We start from the raw sequence: 27,507 nt of genomic DNA, 5'->3' as shown, positions 1-27,507 counted from the left end.
GCCTTTTATTTCAATACAAATCAAAGGTTGCACTGTATATTTATTTATGTACGATTAGATCTGTTAAACACGTAGGTTTTCGCAACCAGTAATATTCATCATAAAGGTTTTTGGGTTTAGATCTCGTTATTTATAAATGTGTCGCAACCCTCCACCACCCGACACGGCCAATCAGTAAAAAAAGTGTCACGTTGACAAAAGACAAATAGTTCACTACTTTAGCCCACCAGTGTGTTGAAGAGTGGATCCACAACACTTACAATTTGAGTACGACGTTTCGCTGGAAATTACATCCAGCATCATCAGGCGATTTGCCAGAATAGTGAAGCAATCTACCTGCTTCCGGTCTTAAATAGTGCAGGATGACATCATCATGACGTTAGGATGGTGCTGTATTGTGTTGTATATGGTGCTGTAATTGTGTACGCACTGTATTGTGTACGCGCTGTATTGTATATGGTGCTGTGTGAGGGCGGGGGAGTGGGCTTGTTACGTTTAAGAATCCATTCATATCCTACAGCCACAGGGATGATGTCTGATGTTTGTTATTGAGTAAGTAAAGAATTTGCGTGTGTCAATAAAAAGTGTTATTTCATTTCAGGGTAAATTTTCCACATAACAAGATAAATATTCAACATTCGTTTTTGTATTCAGATATACAATTTCTTCAAGTGTGTTATATTTTGTATTTCAAATGACATTTCTCCCAAGTATGTTGTTGTTTAAATCGATTCGTGATGGTATTTTACCCTACTGTGTGTGCGCGCGTTTATGCTTGTGGCCTTCGCATAAAATCTCATCACCTGAAACCCGAGTTCCATCAGCACGAGGCCACCGGGCAGGGCTCGCTGGAGGTGATACATGAGTGACGACACGCCACCACCTGCAGCCTGAGACACACTCGCGCGCACACACATATACATAAGGAAAGACAAATCCTTCTTCACAAAGCCTAAACATAAGACTGTTGGGTCAAGGGCTGGTTGCGAGTACTTGTCAATTCCAACACCATGTATGAGTGGTGTTGCCAGGACCATGTCTGTGTGGATTTTGTTTCTCCAGTGCTGATGCTTACACACTCCCATCAGGTACTTTTTTTTTTAAAGCAAAGTCAACCTAGGAGAGGCCCAGGACAAGTTAAGATATCAATTACCATTGATGTTAGCTGCGGTTGGGAATGAAACCCAGGTCGGGCAGGTTTGGAGTGCAATGTGCTATCCGCAATGCCGCTGCTCTCCATGCAGACGCATACAAATAAACACAAAAAAGACAAAGATCTTCTGTATAGCCATAACAGACTGTTGGGGCAAGTGCTAGTAGCAAGCACTTATGAAGGCCAGCATAGCACACGAGGGGGTGGGTGGTCAGCACCACGCCCGAATGCCTTTGTCTCCCGAGTGGCGATGTCCTATACACTGCACCAGGTACTCATTTGAGGCCGAGTGGAACTAGGGAAGGCCCAGGACTGCTTCAGATAATCGTCACTGGCGTTACCGCCGAGCAGAAATCAAACGTGGGTCGTCGGGTTCGTAGCACAGCGCATGAAGCACTGCACTCCTCCTACTCCCCACTCACACACAGGCACACACTCGCATACACTCCAACAGACGCTGTACACCACAAAGTGGCAGTGACATCACCTCGGCACAACTAAGTGAACTTTGAGGACACGGGAAGTGGCGAAGGCTTTCTGGTAGGATATCGGGGGGAGGGGGGAACCCAGATGTTATGGATCACCTGAGGTGACTGAGACACACACCACCCACACTCCTCGCTGTAATATTAAATTAAGTAGGGATCAGGTTGTTGCGAGTGCTGTTCCTCAGTCGCCTATTTTTGCCGAAGGACAGTCTCCATCAAACAGTGCCTTTCATGAGCCCCCTTCCTTCTTCAACCTTGGAGGCCTCGTAATCCCTACAAGGTTACCCCAACCCCTCACAAAATTACCCAACATACATGCAGATCTGATCCTGGGAATTGTAAATCAGACCCCGCCTAATCTGACACGCACGAAAACACACTTACACGCTTTAGCAAAAATACAAAAATCCCCCTAAAGCATTTAAGACTGCTGTAATAAATGTTTGTGAGCACATATTAAGATCTGCATGGCACGAGTGGGTGGTGTGGTAGGCTGCCGTTGTCTCCTGAATGCTGTTTATACACAGCACCAGACACTTATTGAAGGCTGAGTCACATTGGGGAGGCCCTGACCATTTTGCATATTACTCTCAACTGATATTAGCAGTGGCCAGGAATGGAATCCAGCTGGCCGGGTTCATAGTGCAGTGCGATAACCACCGTGCCACCGTTCCCACCCTGCCACTCTTACCTTGGTGCCACCGTTCCCACCGTGCCACTCTCACCTTGGTGCTGCTCTCAGGCCAGGGTCTCTGCGAACGGGGCTTCCCGTCCGATGTCCCGATGTTCACGGAGAAGGCAGACGAGCGTGGACGTGCGGAGACCGATGACCTGCAGACAAAATAATCCTGGATTCAAGCCGTGGGTTTGGGTGTCCTTTCATTAAGATGCTGAAGCTATTGATGCGATTGTTGCTATTAATTCAAGCGCTGCTGTTGATAATTAAGTTTCTATAATGATTTTTATTTGTAACGCCCACAGTATTCACTCACTCACCTCCACAAGGCATGACGCGAGCCACCATGCCCTGGGCTCCAACTATTGCAGCTGCTAATACTACGATTGCTGATTAGACTGCTATAGTGTTACAAACGCTACTGCAACTCCTGATTATGACATTTCTGATGCTGCAAGCACTTTTTGCGGCCGATACAACTGCTGGTGATGAAGTTACTGAATTTACAGCTGCTTTTTTACTACCGCTGCCACGGTTTCCACTGGCTCCGCCACTGCCCCTCTCACCTGCGTGCAGGTGTTGAGGGACGCAGCTGCACGAGGATGAAGCCGAGGCTCTGGAGGTACTGCACGTACTGCTGAATGAAAGCCGTGCACAACTCGAGCAGCCAGGCCTCCCCACCACCGCCACCACCACCAGAAGCAGCAGCAGCAGGAGCAGCAGGGCCAGGGGTAAGGCTGTGGGCAGCAGTAGTATAAGTAGTAGGGGTAGAGCCAGTGGTAGAGGTGGGGGCAGCGATGTCGCTGGTGCCACTGGGCGGGGAGCAATGCGGTACCATTGGAGGAACACTGTTGGCAGCAGCCTGGAGGGGTAAGAGGGAGGACAACGGAGACAACGGGTAGAATATAGATTTGGCGTTCTGCTAATTTTGGCTCGCCATCGTGCGCTTTCAGATGCACTTCTGCGGCCGTCTGGAACACTCTTGCTTCCAATATTAGGAAGCCACTGTGGGAGAGCTATGCACTTTTAAATCTAGATTGAAAAATCACATTTTTAGAACTGCTTTTTGTGTTTGGATTGTTGCCCCCCCCCCCCCGCACCACCGATTAGCACGGTTGGCTACGTATGGTGCGAAAGAAGTTAAACATACATTCGTACATACAAAGTACGAGTGTCGTGCCAGCCCTCCAGAGGTGACAGGCGATAAATGAGACAACTGCTAAGCAGAGCCGGCAGCCGAGACTATATTGCTCGAAAAGATGAATATTTAATTTGAACATAACTCCGCCAGATTAACTGTTCTGTTGATCACGGTAACCTCCACTATTATCTACAGTTAAGTAAAAGTTAATCTCCCTTAAAGTTAAACATTCCATTAGGATCTAACCTCATCCTCCTTATAAAATTATCTATTCATGAATTTCAAAGACACTTCAAAAAAAGTTTTCACCATCGACTAGAATCTACTTAAGCATCTAACAAAGATTAAAGAACAAGTTAGAATTGAATCTTAGATAAAATCGAATTTTCCCTCCAAAAACATTTAAGGATCCAGCTTAATATACATCTTCAAAAATCTCTCGATAATAACATCTCTAAGAAGTGTGTCTACGATTCTGATCTTCGAGGCTTATATAGTATTCTGTCCAATCTAATACATTCAAGATTGTAATCAATTTTTTCACGGACCAGGGGGGGGGGTTCATCATTGGGGAAGCTCTCCAGCGACGTTTGTTTTTTACTCATGTTGGCAGCTTGTGGGCTCACCAACACTGTGACTGAGACAAGTGCCCAGTGCGGGAAAGAGGCGCGGATGGAAGTGGTGAATAATAAAATCATGGGGGCGGGTTCCACGCGCGGACTCACCGCTCAACCTCCTGCTGCTGTGCGGCCCAGTTCCTAACAGGCCGCGGACCGGTACCGGTCCGCGGCCTGGGGGTTGGTGACCCCTGCTCTAGACAATACAATGTACTCAATAACATACTGAAGAATCGAACCTCCTGTGCAAAAATAACTAATTAATTAATTAATCTGCCTTACAATATATTTATATTAAAAATGTCCCATATGCTATTCTTGCGTGTGGTAATATGTTCAGGACCTGAATGCCAAGGTCTGCTACTCACAAGGGAGGGCTTTCAGGAGATAGTGTGTGTAGTTTTGCTATTCTTCTGCCATTGAAGTTGCACAGACAACAGTGGTTTACTTTACGATCCAAAGTATAGCCCATGAATCAAATCAAACCAAATACTGTCGGGTGCTCGGACCTACGTTAGGTTACGTTCATAGAAAATGTGCCCCAAATCGAAACGACGCAAGTCAAGACCAATTTTCCCAGAAGCAATTATATAATAGGGAGGGGGGTTGCGTTTTTGACCAAGGGTCCGATATGCACATTTTTACAGATATGTTTAAAAAGCATATTTAATCAACTACCAATCATATACAAAGTACAATAAGTGTTTAGAAAGTTATTACCTTGATTCTTCCGAATCCCTGGCTTATTTTGAGGGAATAACTGATCGTTCCTTTTATGACCCATTATTAAAGATTAAATAATTACAAAAATGCTTAAAAATCACGAAGAATGCACAGAGGTTTAGCACCGGAGCACGTTGCAAGGCAGACTAACCGAGCGGCATACTGGATGTTTGGTATCGAGTGCAGAACCGGCGCCTGCATCGGCGTCGCACTGTTAAGTTGCAGATCGGCGTCAGTGGAACCCGACTCAAGCCGAGGACCGCACGTACAAAGTTGCGATTCTCTTCCATTGTGCCCCGTGTTCTGGTCTCCCACAAAAGTGCGTTTGCCATCATTGCAGTTTCTTCCCTCGGAGAACCGCCGTGTAACCAGACCTGCTCGCTGTTCCCCAAAATCGCGGAGCGCGACTGCCGACAGCGGCTTCTTGGCGACTTCTCCCGCTGCCTGCGACTCGAATCCCTCCTTCATTTAAGGAGATCCCAATTGCCAACTACTTATTCGTTTGTTTGTTAAGTTTGTTCAGCTGGCTGGACAGGATTGGGCAAAACCTCGCCCACTTTTCAGCCAGCCAACTGGAGACCAGGCTAAGTGTTCCTAAACCTCACGTTAAATCTGAGAATAACATTTTTTCTTTCAAAACGCACTTAAAACCCCGAACCTGTTCCAGCAAAATGTCAACAAACTCAGAGCTGGGCTCCATGCTTCCAGTGTCGTGCTCGAACTTTGTGATCCTGCGAGCGAAATTTTGCATGTTGAAAGTTGTTTATTATCACTAGTCAAAGCGTAGGATGGAGTAGATTAGAATCTAATCTCTCAATTGAATGCCGTCTTGAAGAAAATGTTTATTTTAATAAAATTTACACGGCAATTATAACTTCCCCTAGAAAACACAACTGAATCTATTTAAGAATCCAACCTAGGTTTGTATTTAAAATTCCCCTCAGATTTAAGCGCTTTAAGAATATGTAATATTAATATGATCTTCTCTGGGATGTAATCTATTGTAAGATGTAATCCATTTAGGATTTTTTAATTTTTAATCACAGTTGCAGAGCACGAGGCTCTTCTAGAATATAATCTTGCCCATGATATACGTGAATGTACGCAAGCATCGAGGTCGCTCATTTATAATAACATAATTAACAATTTAAATCTTGCCCAGAAACTAATTTCCAATAACTTATATTTAACTTATGAATCGAAATTAAAAGTCGGTTATAATCTAATCTGTAGGCATCTAAAAAAAGACTCTTGCGATTGGATCAACTGTCATGATTCAGAGTCAAAATTTGATGCAATGTCACGATCTGGGGTCAACATTCGAATGCCCGCACCATGGAAATGTGGAATTGCCATCACTGAGCTCAAAGCCACCGATGAAGACACGTGATATAAGATTTCTCATTTCACAATGGAGCCTCATCTAATTTCCCTGTAATCTAAACCCCCATGAGAATTTGGCACTGGTCATGAGAACAGCTTTGATGCCGATGGTGGTGGTTAGGTGGTGCACAATCACCGAAGCATTCAGGGCGCTCACAGACTAACCACCCGTAGGATCTATGAATATACTGCTGCAACTCACAGCATCGGTCAAGTGAGTGGCTGGGTCGAAAACAAGCGGAGTAGCACAGTAGTGAACAAGCCGCGAAGACTGCCGAAGCAGATCCAACTCGGACACCTGCACCCACACACAAAGACAAAGATCCTCTGTTCAACCTTGTAGGCTGCAAAGACAAGTGTTATTAGTGCACACATGTTAAGCAATTACGTAATGAAAACACTGTACCAGGCAATCAATCAACGCCGAGTTGACCTATCGTTTAAAAATGTACACCCTGCTGTAGTTACACTATTGGTCGCCTCACAATCTTAAGGTTTAAATTTAAATCCAAGGTCAATGTAAACTTGGTTCATAGGAGTACCACTTTGTGGGAAGTTAACAGGGGGTGTCCTACAGTGTATCGACCCCAATCAGGGGGAAATGGAATTTTCACTCCCTTTACACACATACACACACACACACACGAGCCACCATGAACCACTATGCGGCAGTGATGTAACCCTGACACTTGTGCCATGCTAGGTGGACTGAGGCCATGTACATTGTGGAAAGCCCACTGGCAGGAGGTCATGGGATACACCCAGGTGTTATGAGTTTAACGGAGATGACTAGCAGATGCAGACACCAAGAGAAAAATCCCCTGTACAGCATTTAAGAGACTGTTGGGGAAAGTGGTGGTGTTAGCGAGGACCGATGAAGGCTGGCACAGCACACGAGGGGAGTGGCCAACACCATGCCCAGCCACATTTGTCTTCCTAGTGCTGATGTTAACACAGTGCAAGGGGACTCATTTAAGGCCGAGTCAACGTAGGACCGGTCAAAATATTCACTGCCATTGGTCACGAGCGGAGATCGAATTCGGGTCATCGGGTTCAAAGCGCAGCGTGCTAACCGTAGCGCTACCGCTCCCCATACGTACATACATACACACAATCATGCACACAGACATGGAACATGTGCACTCAGGGTTACCGTGATGGGCATGTTGGACTGGGCCGACCTCTGCTGCCACGTGATGAACAGGTTCTCAATCTTACACTGCGCTTCAATCTCTAGAGTGACAGACAGAGACAAGAGCCAGCGTCATGTGGGAGTGGCTCAGAGTGCAGAATGAGGGAAACAGTGCAAGAGATGACAAAAGAGGAAACCTAAGTCAGGCACATCTTCTTGGTTCTTTCGGTAAAGTACGTAGAAGGGAAATAATAAAATAATACAAATTAAACAATTCTCACGACGTTTCGATTGCAACACAAGCAATCAGTCATCAGGTGTGAAAACCACAGCAAGAAAATGTGAAAAAAGTGGTGTTTTTTTCTTAACGTTAAGAAAAAAAAACGCCACAAGTTTATTATATATTATTGTTAAATGTTTATTATTTTATTATTTCTCTTCTACGTGACTTTACCGAAAGAACCAAGAATATGAATCCCTGCAAGTCACGAAAGCTTTAAATCGAAATTTAAGTCGGGCATGTAAAATAACACAACAACCTACGATCTTTAACCGCCCTATTTTCGACATCCAGTGGGAACAGGAACTGTATTCCACTTCCACAGACCACACATTCAAACCTCTCCAAGACCATATGTTCAATAATCCCTCGACTATATATTCTACCTCCCCAAGGCCCTCGACATGATCCTCCGACAAGCCGGACCTCCCCTAGACCCCTGATATTCGACTTGCCTAGTCTCTATTAATGACTTCACTTAAACACTATTATTTGCACCACTCGATATTTAGGATCTTACTAGAACCTCAATTCGGCCTCCTCAGACCCTCAAGTCAGCCTCCGCTGGAACCCATATATTCAACCTCCACATACCCCATTTACTCATCCTCCACAGGTCGTACATTTCCAACTCTCAAGTCCCCGTACTTCATCTCTCCAGACTCAACATCGTTAATGAATCTTGACCCAACCTCCTTTCGACACGCGATTCGATCTTACTTCCACCCTTGACTCAAATTTCTCGTAGCGCGCGCTCTCCCCACGTGTCTCTCCGTCTCACCCCTGCGCTCGTGCGAGCGGATTTCGCGGTACTGCTCCCCGTGCCTCGTCACGGCATCGCCGCTGGCCCCGTACGGAGCCAGGCGCATGGGCCTTGGCGCCACCACGTCGCGCAGCGCCTCGTCCAGCTGCAGCAGCTCCAACGACGCTGGTGCGGCCCCCACAGCCAAGCCACCACCACCGCTACCACCGCCACCGCCACCAACAACACCACCAACAACACCACCACCACCGCCGCCACCCACCAGCAGCAGCAGTAGTAGTGAACCAGAGACCAGGAGACCTGCAGACAATGAGAGATTGGGGGGTTAGAGGGTTTTCGGTGTACAAACAGGGGCAGTTTCTACGATGACCATTATTGAGCTTGCAATTGATACATTCGTATATAGATAGTATAAACAAACAAAACCTACATAACACACAGGCACGTACACAAAATACACACAGTTAGACAACCTTGGACTGAGCTTATAAGTGAATAATTATATTTTACAATAACAATTTCAGTTGATTTAAAATCAAAACCATGTTGATATCCGTGGGATTTTTGTGCAACGTAACAGATGCTCTATGATAAACATTGGGCAATAGTAGATTGTAATCTGGCAATGATAGAAATGCCAAAGTCTAAGTCTCCCTGCTCAAACAAGGATAGGGTGGTGCTCATCTTCGTTGGCATCATGGGTCAATGGTGTAAATTCAATATTGTCATGATGAGGACTGGTACATTCCACCGAACAATCACTGTTTACACTTTGCAAACACTGCGACTACTCTCGAGAGATGATTATACCAATAATAGCTACTTTTGACCAAGTCGACACCTCTGACAATAGGAAGCCCAGGGACATGTATTAGGCACATGCATTCATATATATAAAGAGATAAAGATACCAGTATAGCCTTGAACAGACTGTTGGGGCAAGTGTTGTTAGCGAGCGTTTATGAACGCCGGTACGACACACGAAGGGTGAGGGTGGTCTCCACCATGCATTTCTGTCTGTCTCCCCAGTGCTGACGTTTAATCACCGCAACAGGTACTAATTTAAGGCTCTTGTCAACACGGGGGAAGCCCAGCATAAGTTCAGATAACATGTGCTAATTACATTAAATATGGCTGGGAATCGAACCCAGGTTGCGGAGTTTGTAGCGCAGGTTGCACGAATCAATACGCCACCGCTCCCCACACACCTCCACACAAGTGTCAAACCTGCCACAGGCACGTCCTAGGATGCTCGTCTCACCTCTGCCAGGACCCATGGGTGAGGCCCATGTGGGATCCTTGGGAGGAGGGGGGGCTGAACTCCTGATGAGGGCATCCGCCTCGCACGGAGGCTGTAGGAAAGGGTTCAGCTCCTGGTTGAGAGAGAGGGGGGTTAGGCGCCCAAGCCACCAGAATCGTACACATGCTAGTTCCGTCTTACATGCGCCAGCACGATCGTACACGCGCCAGTGCGATCATACACATGCCGGTGCGTTTATTCGATCCGCCAGTGTGATGACCATATCAGAGACACTGCATAATTAAGTTCCTGAATTCAAGCCTGAGTTTCAGTCACCCTTGATTATACCAGGATTGCAAGTGCAGCAGAGCTTATCAAGGTAGGCGCAGTAAGACACGACTGACCATCTGCTTGCCGGGGTCGCTGGGGGGAGGGAGGTCGCCGTAGTAGTAGTGGTGGAAGAGGCCCATCTTCTGGCTGAGCAGGCACATCAGGAGGTGTGAGCGAGCGTTGAGCCAGTGCACGAGACGGGAGGTGCCACGCATGACACCTGCACCCAGCTCTGATGACCAGTTGTAGGTGTGCAGGGACAACTGTTACGGTGATAGGTCAGGGGTTGGGACAGGGGAAGAGGTAGAAGATTAGGGATGCGGTAAGGATAAGAGTCGGATATCAATCGGAGTTAAGGGTAAAAATCCGGCAGACATATGGATAAAAGTGCAGGATTAGCTTGTGTGTGATGTGTGAGTGTAATTGTATATGCGAGTATGTGTGTGCATATGAATGTATGTGTGCAGGTATGTTCATGTATATTTTCACGAGCGTATGTGTGTAGATGTTTGTGTATGTGCAGTGTGTGCATGTAACTTTAATTAGGCACTCGAAAAACAAACCTTTCTATCGTCCAAGCTGAAAACGAGAAACCTCTGACGGGGAGCGATGGTCTGCCCCGACTTCCCAGAATGCACTGCGCCTCCCTGGTCAGATGATTTCTCCCCTCCAATTGTGTCAAGCGCTTCAAAACGCTGTAGGCTCTTGTGGGCTGTGCAGAGCAAGAACAGCAAGTAGGTTGCGATGACGACTTATTTCCACTTATGTGTATGTTTTCTCTGGGTACTCTTTGTACATGAAACAGATCACGAATTAAATAAGAACTGGTCACACTTCTTCATGCAGATCTTCCTGAGAAACAATCTTGAGGTCCAGTGAGGCTTTCCTAAGAGAAATAACATAACAGGAGAACCGTTCAAAGCTTGACTGAGTTAAGCTGGAATTTGTTGTCTGTATGAAAGGCCAGCTAAAAACGTAAATGTTAAAATCACCTAAATAAAAAAAAATTCCAGCCGGAACACTATTTATGTGCGAATGAAACGGTGAGCAAAAGTCTGGCATTATGTTTATTACAGAGTTTTGGTATTGTAAATAGTGACGTTACAACTTATTTACCTTATTTAGAAAATGTGTCAAAATGAGCGAGCATGAGATTGGCAACCAGTGGCCCACACGGTCGGCTGCTGCAATCGGTGAACATGTGCCCCCCCCACCCCCGGCTCGCGGACGCCCAGCGCTCGCTCATCTTTCAAAAATTTGGTAAATGATTTAGTTATTGTTACCTTAACAATAAATATACATGGCGAATGTTTTTTTTAGTCAATTAAAAATTCATATGGTGCACGAATTTTTGTTCGTAAAACTACTTTTGACACATTGGAAAAAAGCAAGGCGACCGTAAATGGTGATACATTAAGTTTTCTACATGGTGCTGCTCAGTACTTACTGCTGGAAGAGTGTCGACCCCCTCCAACCCCAGCAGAAAATCTCTGTCGAAGCCATCCACCGGTTGATGATGGCGACTCGAGATTCAATTAATTACACCGTGTCATTTTTGTTAAATTGTAAAATGTTTAGTTAATGGTTATTAATGCGAATAGTTGTTAAAATATTCAGTGGTTAGGTGTTAATTACATTTAAATGTAATTCATAATTAGTCTTTTGCAATAGTTTAATTCTTTGCGCCATGTCAGACATCCACCGTCACTACAAAGGCCCTCCCCACACAATTAGTCCGGCTTGGAGAGGTTTTACAGTATTATTAGTTAATATTATAACACTCAACCACAGCATTGCAGAGCACAATAATAATCCATGTGCGAGCACAATTTTGCATATTTCTATATGTTTTTGGAGATGTGCAAGGGCTTGTTTAATCTCAAACGAAGATGCATACAGGCAGACCTCATTTAACATGACCCCATAGAACACCGATTCGTTATAAACGCGCACTATCCTGGAAATTTAATTTTAACAAAAAAATTAAGAAAATAAAAAGGTATATAATAATGCGTTTACGAGTGAGAACACGCAGCAGCGCCAGCCGAGGAAAGCTATCTGGCCCCTATCATTAGCTCAGCCAATGAGCGCGATGCAAGCCGAGCCAACCAAACCCCCCCCCCCCCCCCCCCCCCCCACGATTTGATTATCACGACTCGTAAGTGACAATTACATTTTTAAAGATCGATGTGTCGAGCGAGGTGAGAAAGAACAAGACCAGGATGAGAGCCTCTCTGGCTCGAACCTAAAAATAAACCTCACCACAGAAATTCATACCGAGGGCATCACCAAGATCACAGAGGTTCTGGAGCTCTTCTCAGAGAATGAGACCCGGATTGGGGGGCACAGCAGCTCCCCCCCCCCACCCATGCCATGAAAGAGGAGCACAGGAGAATGTACTCAAGAGTACAGGACATAATACTTACAAATATTATTACAATAAATCATTATTTTAATTTACGAAATGTTTACCATCTGTGTTATTAGTGCCGATACCCCAATGAAGACCTCATGTTTCCCATATGAAAGAAAATAACGCTGCTGGGAACGTATCCCCATATATACCATGGCATAATGACTCCTTTTAGCGCCAATTAGATTGGCGCTCACTTCTCTGGGAATGCACCTTTAGCACGAAGTGAGGGCTTGCCTGTATTGATTTGAGACCACATTTTTACGTAATTTTACTTATTAAATTTCGTACATTGAATTTTCTCCTCGCCTTCAGCTCCCCCCCCCCACCCTCCTACTCAACTGACACAAAATTCTGTTTATCATGCGAGTGCCTTGATTAAGGTCATTGAATCAACGTATTTCCTGTTGAAATTCCATAAACTGCACAGCAGACCCAACGGAATGTGGCAACCAAGCAGGACCAGTTACTCCTCAGCGTTGCTGACAATGTATGTAGAACTACATTCGCAGCTTACGTAAACCAACAGAGCTAATTGGAGGTGCGGGACAATAAAATGTTGAATAATATTTCAGACAACCATCGTTAGCATGCTAAGAAAGGAGAAGCCATTTTAGTTGATACAATCAGTGTGGTCACCCCCTCCCCCCATCCCTATAAAGGGGGACGACTGGGACACCCTTTGAAACGTGTGGAACTCACCCCGTGGTACAAGCAATTGTGATGATGCCATGTCAGACTACACACAAATGCACTACCCTTGACAGATGCATATTAGCCAGCCCCTCTCTCTGCAGATGGCTACGTATTCCAACATCTGCACACAACGGCTCCCACAGGGCGAGCTCCTCCTGCCCACATGACATTGCATTGCGGGGTCTTGCGGGAGAAGGAAATACCCTTCTCCCCAGAGGCTTATTTTCTACCCTTAAAATGCTAATGATGTGCAAGAGATGCTCTCACTCGAGCTAGCCACTCATTTAACATAACAATAGGCATGTCACTAATACTTACCAGACACTGTCACAGGTTGTCGTCCTTCGGTCACACGATGGAAATTTACCTTTCAATTTAAATCAGTTAATATGTGAATGCCAATCCAGCGCTACTAAATGGAAAAGTGTGCATAAGTAAATTCAAAGCTGTAAATTAAAATGTCCCAGTTTGTTTTTAGAACACCTCATTATTTAGTGTGATCAACTACAAAGTCAGTTTTTATTGTAGTACAATGTCCAATATGAAAAGCCAATGTCCAAAAATATCAGCCTATTATAAATTTGTTCTGTTATATGGTAGTGTTAGTGACTAGATAGTAAAATGCATTTATTTGATCTTGTGAACCTACTGCCAAAAACGTTTCTCTTCATTATTTTCTTAAATTAAGCACTCACAATGTGTGGATGAGCCAGCAATGGAACATTGTGTTGAAAATTAAGTCCATGGGCGATAACATAATTCCAGCAGCCTCCTATTTTTATTGTTGGGCTGATCTGGCCAATGCTTTATAATCATTCCTACACACATGATAACAAAGACAAAGATCCCCTGTATAACCTTAACACACTTTTGGGTACGTGTGCTGTTAAGCAAGCACCTATGAAGGCCGGCAAGGTGTAGGAGGGTGTGGGTGGTCAGCACCACGCCTGACCGCCTTCGTCTCCCCAGTGGCAATGTTCACACTGTGCATCAGGGACTCATTTGAGGCCGCGTAGAGCTAAGGAGGGCCTAGAACCGGTTCAGATAATTGTCACTGATGTTGGCCGCGAGCGGGAAATCGAACTGGGGTTGCCGGGTTCATAGCACAGTGCACTAACCACTGTGCCCCATCACACAAACATTCCCACAAAAAAATATATGGATACATACACATAAACAAAAAGACAAAGGTCTTCGGTTTAATCATATAAAACACAAAGCCAACTACTATTAGCAAGCACCTATTAAGCAAAGCTAGCACGGCACACGAGGGGGTGGCGTGGCCAACACCATGTCTCCCCAGCACTGACGTTTACACACCACATCATCTTATGGCTGAGGCGACATGGGGGCGGGAATTGAACTTGGGCTGCCTGGTTTGCGGTGCAGTGTGGCTAACCACCATACTGCCACAGACCTCACACACTCACTCATATATTCATACACACAACACGAATAAGGCTAAGACTTGCCAAAACAGCACTTTTAAATTAAAACATGTCCTTTGGTTATTACAGAAGTGATTCAAATAAAGGAAAAAAATATATATCCGTGTGTGCAGAGATATTACTGTGGGGCTGAGAGTAGTTTTTTGAAATATATTTTTATTTTAAAGTGGGCAATAATACTGAGTGTCCCGTGTGTACGCTCATATTATGACTGCTCACGGCTGGCCAGTCACTCCTGGCAGCTCTTATTAAAAGGAGAGGCGAAGGGAGAGAAAGGAAAGTGGAAAAGAGAGAGCCTCATTCGAGACTTTTATGCTGAGAACTGGTCCCAATCAAGACCGATGCTGAAACTAGGGCTCCTGGAGCCAAGTTTCAATCAAAACTCCAACCTTGAGAGAGCAGCAAAATCTCACTTTGAGACCGATGCTAAAACCCGTCGAAGGTCAATGAAGGATCTAACTCCTGAGATCTGATCTCCTGAAAATGAGTCTCGGTTGAGACTCCAATCTTGAGACCGGCTCTCAACTGAAACTATGATCCTGAAACCCAGAGCTTACGTTTTATAGAAGGAAGGGAAGAGGCAGACCATTCTTCCAGGAAAGGTGCTAAACAAATAAAAACACACGCACACACCGGTCTATTGGTCTATTATCATTGAGAGACCCCATTAGAGACCTATCTGTCTGTCTACAATCTCATTACAGACTGGTCTGTCAGTGAATTGCTGACAGACTCCATCAGAGACTGGCCTGTCAGTGTATGATTGTCTGTAGAAACCACCAGAGACCAGACTGACTGTTGAAGACTTGTCTGCTAACCAAGCTTAGTGGCTGTCCAAGGAAAATAGAATTCTGCAAATAATGGAGCTGCTGCCTGGCCGGGCATAAATGCACATGCTAAAACTCAGAAAAAAATGATTTTTTAAAACAACGGTTTTATTCACAACTGGCGCGCCTGAGACACGTGGCGCCTGGTTCTTGGGCAAGGCGATTCGAGAGCTTAGGGACCGCGGCGTTTTTGACCTACACGAAAATATATAAATAATAAGGCGTCCATACAAAATGTGAATTGCTTTAAAGTAGCGAATTAATTGATTAATTGATGCCGATTTTGATGCCGGCATGCATTGTCACCGGATCCGAGTTCGTGTGCAAAATTTGGAATTGATTTGACAACAGGATGTAGACTACATTTTGATTCCAAGATTTGACCACGACACAGGAGTCAAGTGAAGTAAAACCGTTGAAAAACATAATAATCAGTCCAATTATATAATCTAGAACAGGGGCCCACGAGCAACACCTTGCCAGGGAAAGCTCTTGGAGTGGCTCACCGAACTATGGCCCAAAGAGAAAGATGACTCGCTACGACATAAAGAAGTACAGATCAGTGAGAGCATAGAAAGACAATCAAGACACAGATATAAGACAGCTGTAGGTAAAATATGAAGATGAGGAAGTTGGAAACAAGATAAACAAGAGATAAGAAACCTGGAGGCAAAGGCACCCATTAGTGGTCGCATGTACAGACGATATGACTTCACCACAGAGTAATGCCATAGCATCTAACTGCCAGGACACACCGGTTTTATTCCACGGTCTATTGGAAACTTACGTTGAGGAACCCACATCTAAAGAAAGAAAGACATGCCAGTCAGTCTATTATTGTGTAGGTGTTTGCGAGTGAAGGTTACCCAGAGAGCTGATGCCGCTGCTTCTCCATTGAGCGATGCTCCGCGCTAAAATCACAAACTTTCTTTGCAGGCCGGGGGTGACGCTCATATCCTGGAAAGGCTGATAGGTGTGCCACTTTGTGCCGCAACTACACAGACACACACAGACACACACACATGTAAAAGCATGGACACAGGCAGATCTACAGATGGGCAGATGTGTAGACACATTTACAGATGTATGCACATACAACAGCCATTCGCCACTAAGTGGCGGCGATGTCACCACCACGCTTGTGCCAGGCTATGTGCACATTGAGGCCACGTGAAGTGTCAGAACACCCGCTGGCAGAAGGTCACGGGGCAGGTCCAGGTGCCACGGGTCGACTGACTGAGATGACTTGCTGATGCACCACCTGTGCCCCCTACTGTGCCAACTTGCTGTGCTCTAGCCACCCGGCGCTCCGCTCGTTGTTGTGAGCATTGCTCCTCCGCCCTCCGTTGTTGTTGTTGGAGGGTGACTGCCTCCAACTGCCCAGCAGCGTCCTTCACGAGCCTCCTCCACAGAGGCCGATCTTGACACCGCTGGTACCAGTCATCGCCAAGTCCACTCAGCTCCACATCCTCCTGTACCACATCACTCCATCTCTTCTCTAGCCTGTGCCGCGCCCGTTTAGCCCCCTCTATCCGGCCGAACAAAAGCTGTTTAGGCATGCGGTGACTGGGCATGCGGGCTACATGACCCAGCCAACGCAGCCTTGCCTGCCGGAGGAGCTTACCGATGGGACTTTGCCCAGATCTTTGCACATACATGCACACTCATACATCCTTGACATGGCGTGGGGAGGGCTTCATCCAAAAGTGGAATGCCAATGGGCTGTAACTTATTGTTACGAGGATAGACACATATACAGGCAAGATAGTTATACATGCATCTATACACACAGACATGCATGTACATACACATATACTTTGATACAGGCAGGTATATAGAACAATTAAGAAGGAACCCCATGTAACCTTTAATATAATCTGCTGGGGCAAGAACCTGGTACGGCCTGCACGACTCAAGATGGATTAGTGTGACCAAGACCATACCCTGGCTTCATTTGTCTCCTCATGTGCGACTCATTGTAAGCCAAGTCAAACCTACAGGAGTCCCAGGACAAGTTTGAATGACGACTCGCCACCGACGTCAGCTGCGCATGGAAATCGAACTCAGTTTGTCAACTTTGTAGTCGAGTGTACTAACCACCGTGACACCGCTCCCCACAATCTATAGAAAGACAAAAGAATGGTGCAATATTCCTGATCTTATATTTGTGTGTAACTCCATGTGTGTGTATCTAAAGTCCATGTCTGTGTGTGTGAGTGCATGTGTCTGTGTGTGTGTAAATCGATGTGTTTGTGTGTGTGTGTGGGTCAATGTCTGCAAGTGTGTGTAAGTCGATGTGTGTGTCTGTCTTTTTCACCAGGGCAATGCCGGGTACTTCCCGCTAGTTTTATATTTAAAAAAGGGACTACCAGGGTACCCTTCAAGTCTTTTGGGACCTGTCATTCGGTCAAAGCAGTTGTGATGATGTCACATAAAACCAGTCCGCACAGAAATTCCATCTTCCTTGAGTAGTTTACTGTGGCTATATTCGGTGTCTGGCTTTGGCTGGCACTTTACACCTCCTCAGCAGATGGCACAGCAGCCAGTTATACACAGAGGGGTTGGCAATTTGTTCCACCATTTGTGAATCCACAACTCCCAGCAGGGTCAGTTCCTCATCTCCACCAACTCAACAAATCTAAAAACCCAATGCAGGGGGTCCACGGATAGAATCGTCTTAATAATCTTAATGATCGCAATAGCAATGCGAGTGATATGCAAGGGTACTGAGTGACTGTGATCGCGAGTTTCAGACGTCCACGAATGTATGTTGAACTTCTTTCGCACTGGACGTAGCCATCGGTGCTAATTGGTTATTACCGAGTACACAGATGGGTACACATACAGAAATACACAAAGACAAAGATCTTCCGTATAGCCTTAACAGTCTGTTGGGGCAAGTGCTGTTAGCGAGCACCTATGAATGCCGGCACGGCACATATATACCCACAGGCATACGTACATGACAATGTCATTACTGTGTGGTGTTAACGTTCTCTTTATTATTGTGCTTCGTGTTACTCATTAATTTTAAGTGCGTGGTCAGTATGACGTGTCGTGTTAACGTGTCGTGCCGCATTGCTGTGTCGGTGCCGTTGTTGGTGTCATCGTGTCACCTGTCCCTGATGTAGACGCGCACGCTCGTGTCCTCGGCTGCGCCGTGCACGAGGTTTTCGGTCTCTGCGAGGAAACGGTCGACCTGGAGACGCGACGACAGCTCCATCTCACAGCGCTGTACTGATGGGCAGCCTAAACACAACACCACAATCAACAGATTAGCAACACTATTAACACACCATTCAGCCTTCAAATGACATGATTAATACGACAGTAACATCAAGTGAACACGATGCTAGCACGTTGCTAATATGATCAAGGTGGTGCTAACTCAACAGGGAGCGTAGACACAACTCAAAGGCAATCGACAAGCTCCGAATATAACACTGCTAGCGAAATACAAACTATATAATGGGCAGCTTGCACACAATTTACACATACATGCAATGCTTGCACGGTCAATAATGACACTAACACAGCAGGCATCCTAAGCACCATTCCAACAAGTTAAAAAAATGCGAGCACGATTCACACTACGCTAGCATGATTAACTTGATACAAAATCTGCACAAACATGCTTTATAAAATGGGTAGCCCACACACACCACCAACACACAATTAAATGGCAGCCTGCGCACTGCACAAATACAACACAAGCAATATAACACGGTACGACCATGAAAGGGGCAACTTGCACATGAAAAACACATAATGGCCAACATGTGATGAACATGACCAATTCAACAGGAACATGATGAACGACATAAACCTGACATTGTAACTTTTATATTCACATGGCTTAAAATTACTGTCAAAATTATGTAGAGGGAGAAACTGTACTTTGCTAACCCATGCGTTTCAATTATTTTACTTAAAACATAAGCCACGTAGATATAATTTAGTAATATTTTTTTTTCTATCAGGTGATTACCTGATGGTGATTGCTTGTGTTGCGATCGAAACATCGTGATTTTTTTTTCTATCTACGTGGCTTTACCGAAAGACCCAAACAATATGAATTCCTGCAGTCACGAAAGCTTTAAGTCAAGATTTTAAACGTAAGAATAGGGTTTATCTAATATTCAAAAAACAATACTTTGCAAGTAAATGAGAGATATTAATTTCACCCTGTTGATTGAACACTATTCAGTCTGAATACAAGGTGACATTCCGTTATTTTCCAAGTCTTATTTCCACCTAGGGGACCGGAGTGACACAAAATGCCGACGTCATTGGGGTTATGATCACCACTGGCGAAGTGAAAAAACAATGTGCACGAAATGTCCTGACCAGGGATGTTGTATGTCTGTACATTAAATAATGCATTCACATATATCAATGTGAGAGTGTGTATTTATATTTTGTATATAATGGCAACCCACATGTCCTTTGGACGTGACCATCCATCCGTCTGTCTATTCCTCCCAGTCGGCCAGTCAGCCAGCCAGCCAACAAAACTTTATATCTCATACCAAGCCCCATCTCTCACCACCTGTATCTTGCCTTCTCTGCACTGGACAGTCATACATTGGCAAACGTAGGGGTTACGTTCCTGGATAATGCCGTGTTGGGCAAAACTGTATTTGACAAATAAGACTTGATGGGAAAAATACGGTTGCATTCCTGCGTCTGAAATGATCACCCCCTGCCTCTTTAACGAATTCTACTTGATTTCCCCTCTTTGCTATCACACACACAAAACACAGACGGAAAATAAGATTGGCACGTAAATACAAACTGTACCACGTTTTTTGGCTATCAATGCTGCTGGGTCTGCATGTTGATCAATGGTGTCATGCGATACTGCTTCACATGCCACTCGGTGTTGCTACAAAGTTCAATACTTAGTCACAAAAGCAATGACTTAAGCACAGGAAGCCACCCTGCTGTCGCCAATAGCACTCACAGAAACAAATCTAAATTAAAATGGTAGACTTTTAAAAAGACTTTCAAAAAGTCTACATTTTGTTCTTATACTTTTGATAGAAAAAAAGTATATTAACAAAGGTCAATAACACTATTTTCTCGCAAATTACGCGTGCATTTTTCTTCACATCAAGATATATTGTAGTTTCAAATTTGTGTATGCACGCACCTCTGTGATGCATAAATTCCAGCCATCGTTGGCAAGGCCCCATGTAGGCTGGGTGGAGCACTCCAACAAGACCCTCCTCCAGGCGCTGCCTGTAAAACAAAGATAAGATAAAGATGCCTCCATATAGCCAAAACATACTTTTGGGGAAAGTGCTGTTTGCAAACACCAATGAAGGCTGGCAAGGTGCACGAAGAGGTGGGTGGGCAACCAACACTGCACCTGGGTCACCTCCGTCTCCTTAGTGCTAATGCTGACACACTGTACCAGGGACTTACACACTGCACCAGGTACTCTTTCAGGCGAAGTTGGATGGGTCCAGATAGTCACTGAAATTGGCTGTGAGCAGGACCCAAACTCAGGTCCCAATATTTCAACCTCCGTATACTAACCAATACACTTACACCTACCCACGTTACCCACTTATCCACTGACACCCATACGCACACAAATATCCCCAATATAGCCTTAACAGACTGTTGGGGTAAGTGCTGTTAGCTAGGACCTATGAAGGCCGGCACGGCAGACAAGGGGGTGGGTGGCCAACACCACGCCCGGCCACCTTTGTCTCCGCAGGGGCGATGCTTACACACCACACAAGGTATTCATTTGAGGCTGAGTCGACCTAGGGGAGTTCCAGGACCGGTTCAGCTAATCGTCACCAGTGTTAGCCGTGAGCAGGTATCAAACTCGGGTCGCCAGGTTCGTAGCGCATCGCGCTCACCGCTACACGACCGCTGCTCCCCTGCACACACCCCCTCTTGCTCACACACATCAACGATATGCTCAGGTTATACGACTAATCACAACACAGAACCATTACCTCGTGAAAACAAATACTCACCCTTAACCATCCACTCACCCACACTCACTAACATATACTCCTTCATGGATGTACTGATTGATGCACTCTACTATAATACACCCCAACCATTCACCCACATGTCCACACACCCATTTTGGCAATATAGCGAATTACCCAACCACGCAAAGTGTGCCTGAGAATTGATCGAATTGATAGTCCGGGTCTCATGACTGGAGACTCGATAATTCCCTCCCCCCCCCCCATCCCTTACCTCTTCTCCTCCTCCTGCCTGCGTGCAATCTCCTGGTGGAGCCAGGTAGTCCCGCTACCAGCAGGACTCGCAGCCGCATCGCTCTGCGCCCCTGTGCCAGTCTTATGCCGCCGGCGTCGCCCCGCACCCACCTGCCACCAACCCCATGGACCCATAAGGTCGTACTCATTACACACAAAGTGCTCGTCACAAATGTACCACAACACCTTGCGGATCTCGTCGAGGAACATAACCCATTATGCGACCTCCGGTCATCCTCGCAGCTGCTTTTGGCTAGACATTGAACGATGATGGTCAGTGCATCACGCGCTTTTGGATGTGCTTCTGCGGCCATCTGGAAAGCTCTTCCTCCCGATATTAGGAAGCCACTAGAGCTATGCACATTTAAATCTAGATTGAAAACCAATTTCTTTATAACCGCTTCACGTGTTTAGTTTATTGCCCCCTTCCCCCACACCTCCGATTAGCACGGTTGGCTACGAAGGAAATTCAATATCCATACAAACAGGAAAAACCGAGACATTGAGCAAATCCACACGTCGGCTTGTAAACGCTGTCTCTGAAACATCCAATCCTGCAATAGTCGATAAGAGTGTTAAGTGTCTCTAAGAGCAATTTCTAAAACACCCCGTTACAAGTCACCTCGTCACGTGGATTTGAGGTAATGTCGTCTGTAGTCTTGGGCGAGCTGGCATTTGGAGAATCCGTCTTGTTCTGCAGACATCAATAAAGTTGCACCATCATCATCATGACCAACAGCAATATATGTAAGAACAAAGACTAAATATCCCCCAGTATAGCGTTAACACTGTTTGGGGCAAGTGCTGTTAGCGAGTACCTATGAAGGCCGGAACGGCACACGAGGGATTGGGGTGGCCAGCACCACGCCAGACTGCCTTTGTCTCCATCGTGGCAATGTTTTTACACATCGCATGAGGTACTCAATTGAGGCAGAGTCAACTTAGGGGGGGGCCCAGGACTGCTTCAAATCACCGTGACTGGTGTTGGCCATGAGCAGGAAGAAAACTCGAGCCGCCAGTTTCGGAGCGCGGCGTGCTAACTGCTACACTGCCACTCCCCACAAAGTAACACCATCATAAATATCATCAACAGCAGTAGCTGTTGTCATCATCACCAAAAGTATCATCATAGTTAAAAGCAGCATTATTATCGTAACTAGCAACATCATAAGTAGAAATACATTAATAATTATCTTGATTTGAAGCTTTCGTGACTGCAGGAATCCATACTAGAAAAAATAATAAAAGAACACGACGTTTCGGTCGCAACACAAGCGTCCATCATAACAAGCTTGCTCATCATTATCATCACGAGTGGCAGCACTATTCACATCAGCAACAGCAGAAGCAGCAGCAGCATAAATCAGTCACCGTCTCACCGCTAATATTTCCCAAAAGCTCCTCCTCGCAGACTTTCCCTGCGATGTTCCAGACGTCCCGGCTAGCTCTGGCATTGCAGAAACACCCGCTGTAATTCCAGGAGAGAGCGGGGGTTGAGAGCCCCGCGTTCCGCCCGGGATGGGGTTGGAGAGGGAGCGAGCGGCAGGGGCTGGAGAAGTCATGGCAACGGGAACTAAAGAAAAAAGAACAATCACCACGACAAAAATCACGCGACTACCATTACAACATCTACATAAACTACCGCAAATATAGCGACTAAAGTAAGAACGACAAGTTGAGAAACAACAACTACTTGTGTTAATTAAACCCTTTACATTTAACATTAGCAGCTACTCAAATCAATGCTTTATATCGTCTCAATTCAGATAAATAGGAGCCCAATAAAACAATAAATTTACCCAATTTAATTAAGTTCCCTTCCAGCCACGCACACCCAAACTGACTGTGCCGATTAGACCAACTTTTGGCGAGAATTTTTTTTAATCTGGCCAATTGGGTGGCACAGGATCTTTAATTGATGATCGTCCGACAGTGGAGCATTCTAAAAATCGGTCAGTGGCAATGATTACACATTTGACTTTGGAGATTCTCATCAAGGAAGCGTGAAGCTTGTGTTGGATTCAGATGACACACAGGATGGGTGTGCAGTTAGCTAGAGAAGAACTGTTATTTTTCCTTAAATTAGGTGCTTGCAAATGTTCCGTACCATTCGAAGCCATTCCCGAATCGCCTTCAGTGGCTTGTGGTACTGCCGTTGACAATGACGATGATAATGGTGACGTTTGTGTTGTTGACGATGCTACCGATGGCAATGCTCCAACTGCAGCTGCTGATGGTGACAATGATGTTGACGATGATGCTGCTGATGACGACAGCGGTGTTAGTGTTGATGTTTCTGGAGCTGCGGCTGGTGATGATGCCGAACATGACGATGCTCCGGCTGGCGACGATGACATAAATGACGACAGTTGGCGACGACGAGGACGACGAGGACAGCTCGGGGATGGAGAGAGGGGCGGTGAGGACGGCGAACTCCAGCGCTGCCTCGCACACCGCGTGGAGCACGGCCGCCCGGAGTCGCTCGCACAGCTGCACCATGCTGATGGTGCCCGTCTCCCACAGCGAGAAGCGGAACACGGCACCTGTGGGTACTACACACACACACTCATCCTCACACACTTCACACACACTAAAGAAAGATCCCCCATCCAGCAAGTGATATTAGCGAGCACCGATGAAGGCCGGCACGGGACACAAGGGGCTGCATGGCCAGCACCACGCTCGACGGCCTGGTCTCCCCAGTGGCGATGTTTACACGCCACACCAACTGCTCATTTCAGGCCGAGTCGACGTAGAGGAGGCCCCGGACCAGTTCAGATAATCGTCAATGGAATTGGCCATGAGCAGGAATCAAACTCGCGTCTCTAGCCTTTAACAAACTGCTGGGGCAAGTGCTGCTAGCGAGCGCCTATGAAGGCTGGTATGGCCCACAAGGAGTGGGTGGGCCAGCCAACACCACACCCGGCCACATTTGTCTCCCTAGTCCTGATGTGTACACACCGCACCAGGTCGTCATTTGAGGCCGAGGACTCGGTGTGAACTCACCTTCGCTGCCCTCTTTGACCAGAGTGACCTGGGTCATAGCGTCTAGGTCGGTGTCCGACAGGGGGTCTCTCTTCATCTCTTCCGTGCTGCTCTCACCGGTGTCGGCGGGCGGTGCCAACACAGACAGAGCCACACACGCGATGCCTGCACACGGAGGTCAAGACAAGTGCCGTCAGAGAGCACCTATTATACCTGGCACGGGGGGACAAGCGGGTAGGTTAGTTGGCCAGTACCATGCCCAGCCATCTTTTTCTCCCCAGTGCTGATGTTTACACATGACACCAGATAGTCATTCAAGGCTGAGTTGACCTAGATGAGACCCAGGACAGGTTTAGATATTAGTCACCGATGTTGAACATAAGCGGGAATCAAACTCGGGTTGCCAGGTTTGTAAGGCAGTGTAAGCGCCAACTACTGCGCCATTGCTCCCCACACATGTCACCGACAAAGACACACACATATGACACGTAAATATATCTATTGGGTGAAATCTTCCTTTAATACTTCATTGGATGAGTTCATCATGGAAACAGAGGTGCAGAAAATGCTAATATGCAACAGGCACGACATTGACACCTACATCGGCCTGTATGTGTCACGGACACGGTAGTGTTGGCCAGGCCAGGTTCATACCCAGCGACCTCAGGTGTTGAAAGACCATACGGTAGTAACTCGTCGAAGAAGTGGCCATAGAGGAGGCCTAGGAAATGTTCAGATACCAGAATCGCAACGTACTATCCCTACCGCTCCCCACACAACACACACAAAGAACAAGATGCCCTACATATTTTACAGACTGCTAGGCCAAATTCTGTTTGCAAGCCTGCAGAGCCGCATGCGGGAGTGTGGTGAGGAGAACACCGCACCCAGCCACCTTCTCCCCAGTGCTGATGTTTTCACACCGGATTAATAACTATTATTAAGGCAGTGTGGTACCAACAACATCACAGCTCCCCATAACAAAGACAAAGATCCCCTGTGTATAGCCTTAAAAGACTGTTGGGGCAAATGCCGTTAGTGAACACATATGAAGGCCAGGACAGGACTAAACAGGGTTGGTGGCCAGCACCACGCCAGGCCGTCTTTGTCTTCCCAGTGGTGATGTTTACACACCATACCAGGCACTCATTTTAGGCTGAGTCTACTTAGGGGAGGCCCAGGACCAGTTCAGGTAATTGTCACCGATGTTGGTCTTGAGCGGAAATCGAACTCGCGTTGCTGGGTTCATAGTACAACGAGCGAACTGCTACACTGCCGCTCACCATACATGTACAGATACACACACTGATCTACTCACCCACATACAAATGCACCAACCAGAACACACTTATGCATAGGGGCACACAAACAAGATGTGCGTACACATTCACTCACTCACACACTCACTCTCTTACCCACTCATCTCAACAAGACAGGTTTATAGCTTGTATGAATTGCAGGCTGTAGGAGGCTGTGTGTGTTGTGATGATGCTGTATTTAATTCCTCTGACAGCCACTTTGGGTGGTCTGTGGTCCCGGAAGACGATGCTAAGTGCATTGGATTCAATTGAAGGCGAGTGGGGGAGGGTGGGCGAGCTCTCAGCATTATTATAACTCTCCGCTTGTGCTCTGTATATATGGGTCCTACTTGACAAAGGCATTACACATGCACACACATACAAAAACACAAGCATACAAACACATACATAAACAAAACACCGTCATACACACACACTCGTACACAAAAACTTACACAGATGGATGCACAAAACAAAGATCCCCGTATAACCTTAGACGATTCGGGGAAGTGGTGTTAGTGAGCGCTCATGAAAGCCGGAACGGCAAATGAGGGGGTGGGTGGTCAGCACCACACCCGGCCGCCTTTGACTCCTGACTGGCGATGTTTACTACATACCGCACCAGGTACTCATTTGAGGCCGAGTCGACCTAGGGGAGGCCCAGGACCGGTTCAGATAATCATCACCGATGTTGTCCGTGAGTGGGAATCGAACACCGGTCGCCAGCTTCGTAGCGCAGCGCAGCTAACAGCTCCACTACCGCTTGCTACACACACATATATATATACAAATGTGCTTGCTACACACACACACACATTTATACAAATGTGTGCAGACACAAAAAAGATAAGAGAGCCCTGTATAGCCTTCCAAAATGTAGGTTTGTTAAACTTCTTTCGTACCGTACGTAGCCAACTGCTAAATCGGAGGTGTGGTTAGCTATGGAAGCCGGCAACAGCACACAGGGAGGCATAGCGAGCGTCACTCCCAGCTACCTTTGTCCCCTTAGTGATGGTGTTTCCACACTGCACCAAGTATTAATTTAAGGCTCGGTTAACCTAGGGACAAGGCGCAGGATAAATTCAGACAATAATTGCCCATTAATGTTATGTGACCAGAAATTTAACCCAGATCTTTACTAGTAGTGGAGTGCACAAATAAATGCACCACTGCTCCACCCAAATAAACATGCAATCCCACACATACCACACAAAGATCTCACGTATAGCCTTAACAGACTGTTGGGGCAAGTGCTGTAAGCGAGTACCTAATAAGACTAGCACAGTACATTTCGTGGGTAGCGTTGCCAGCACCATGCCCGGCTGCCAATGTCTCCTCTAAGCTAATGTTTACAAACTGCATCAGGTATGAATTTAAGGGTCAAATGACCTATGGGAGGCCCAGGGCCAGTTATATATGTGTCACGGAAGTTGGCCGTAAGCATAAATAGAACTCCGGTCGCAGAGTTCGTACAGCACATATATATGTATACATTTAAAATGACTTATAATGCAATGCAGGACACTCCTTGCAAAGAGTGTGCAATGCAATGAGATTGTCTTCGGGTTATTATTACATATTCATCACCATTATTACACTCTCATTCATACTAATAAGACACAATCAGAAGCACATGATACAAATATCCCACGTATAGCCTTTGATATAT

At 46.1% G+C, this 27,507-nt stretch overlaps 1 protein-coding gene across 1 annotated transcript in view; it reads right to left on the bottom strand.

The window, feature by feature from the left end:
* SZT2 (SZT2 subunit of KICSTOR complex) overlaps positions 1-27,507 on the bottom strand; it is a 111,537-nt gene that overhangs the window by 27,559 nt on the left and 56,471 nt on the right. Inside the window, 18 exon segments of the mRNA XM_061557827.1 lie at positions 804-890; positions 2,367-2,472; positions 2,884-3,179; positions 6,384-6,479; positions 7,335-7,414; positions 8,375-8,656; positions 9,618-9,729; positions 10,001-10,189; positions 10,490-10,638; positions 15,041-15,088; positions 16,177-16,304; positions 18,427-18,559; positions 20,463-20,551; positions 21,536-21,666; positions 22,178-22,249; positions 22,935-23,128; positions 23,697-24,107; positions 24,562-24,705. Coding sequence (XP_061413811.1) covers positions 804-890; positions 2,367-2,472; positions 2,884-3,179; positions 6,384-6,479; positions 7,335-7,414; positions 8,375-8,656; positions 9,618-9,729; positions 10,001-10,189; positions 10,490-10,638; positions 15,041-15,088; positions 16,177-16,304; positions 18,427-18,559; positions 20,463-20,551; positions 21,536-21,666; positions 22,178-22,249; positions 22,935-23,128; positions 23,697-24,107; positions 24,562-24,705 — 2,747 coding nt within the window.

The sequence above is a fragment of the Lethenteron reissneri genome, chromosome 24, assembly GCF_015708825.2.
Source record: "Lethenteron reissneri isolate LAM-NWPU_2019-01 chromosome 24, ASM1570882v1, whole genome shotgun sequence".
Lineage (NCBI taxonomy): Eukaryota > Metazoa > Chordata > Hyperoartia > Petromyzontiformes > Petromyzontidae > Lethenteron > Lethenteron reissneri.
The sequence above is the reverse complement of the archived record's forward strand: the minus strand, read 5'-3'. Positions and strand labels throughout refer to the sequence as shown.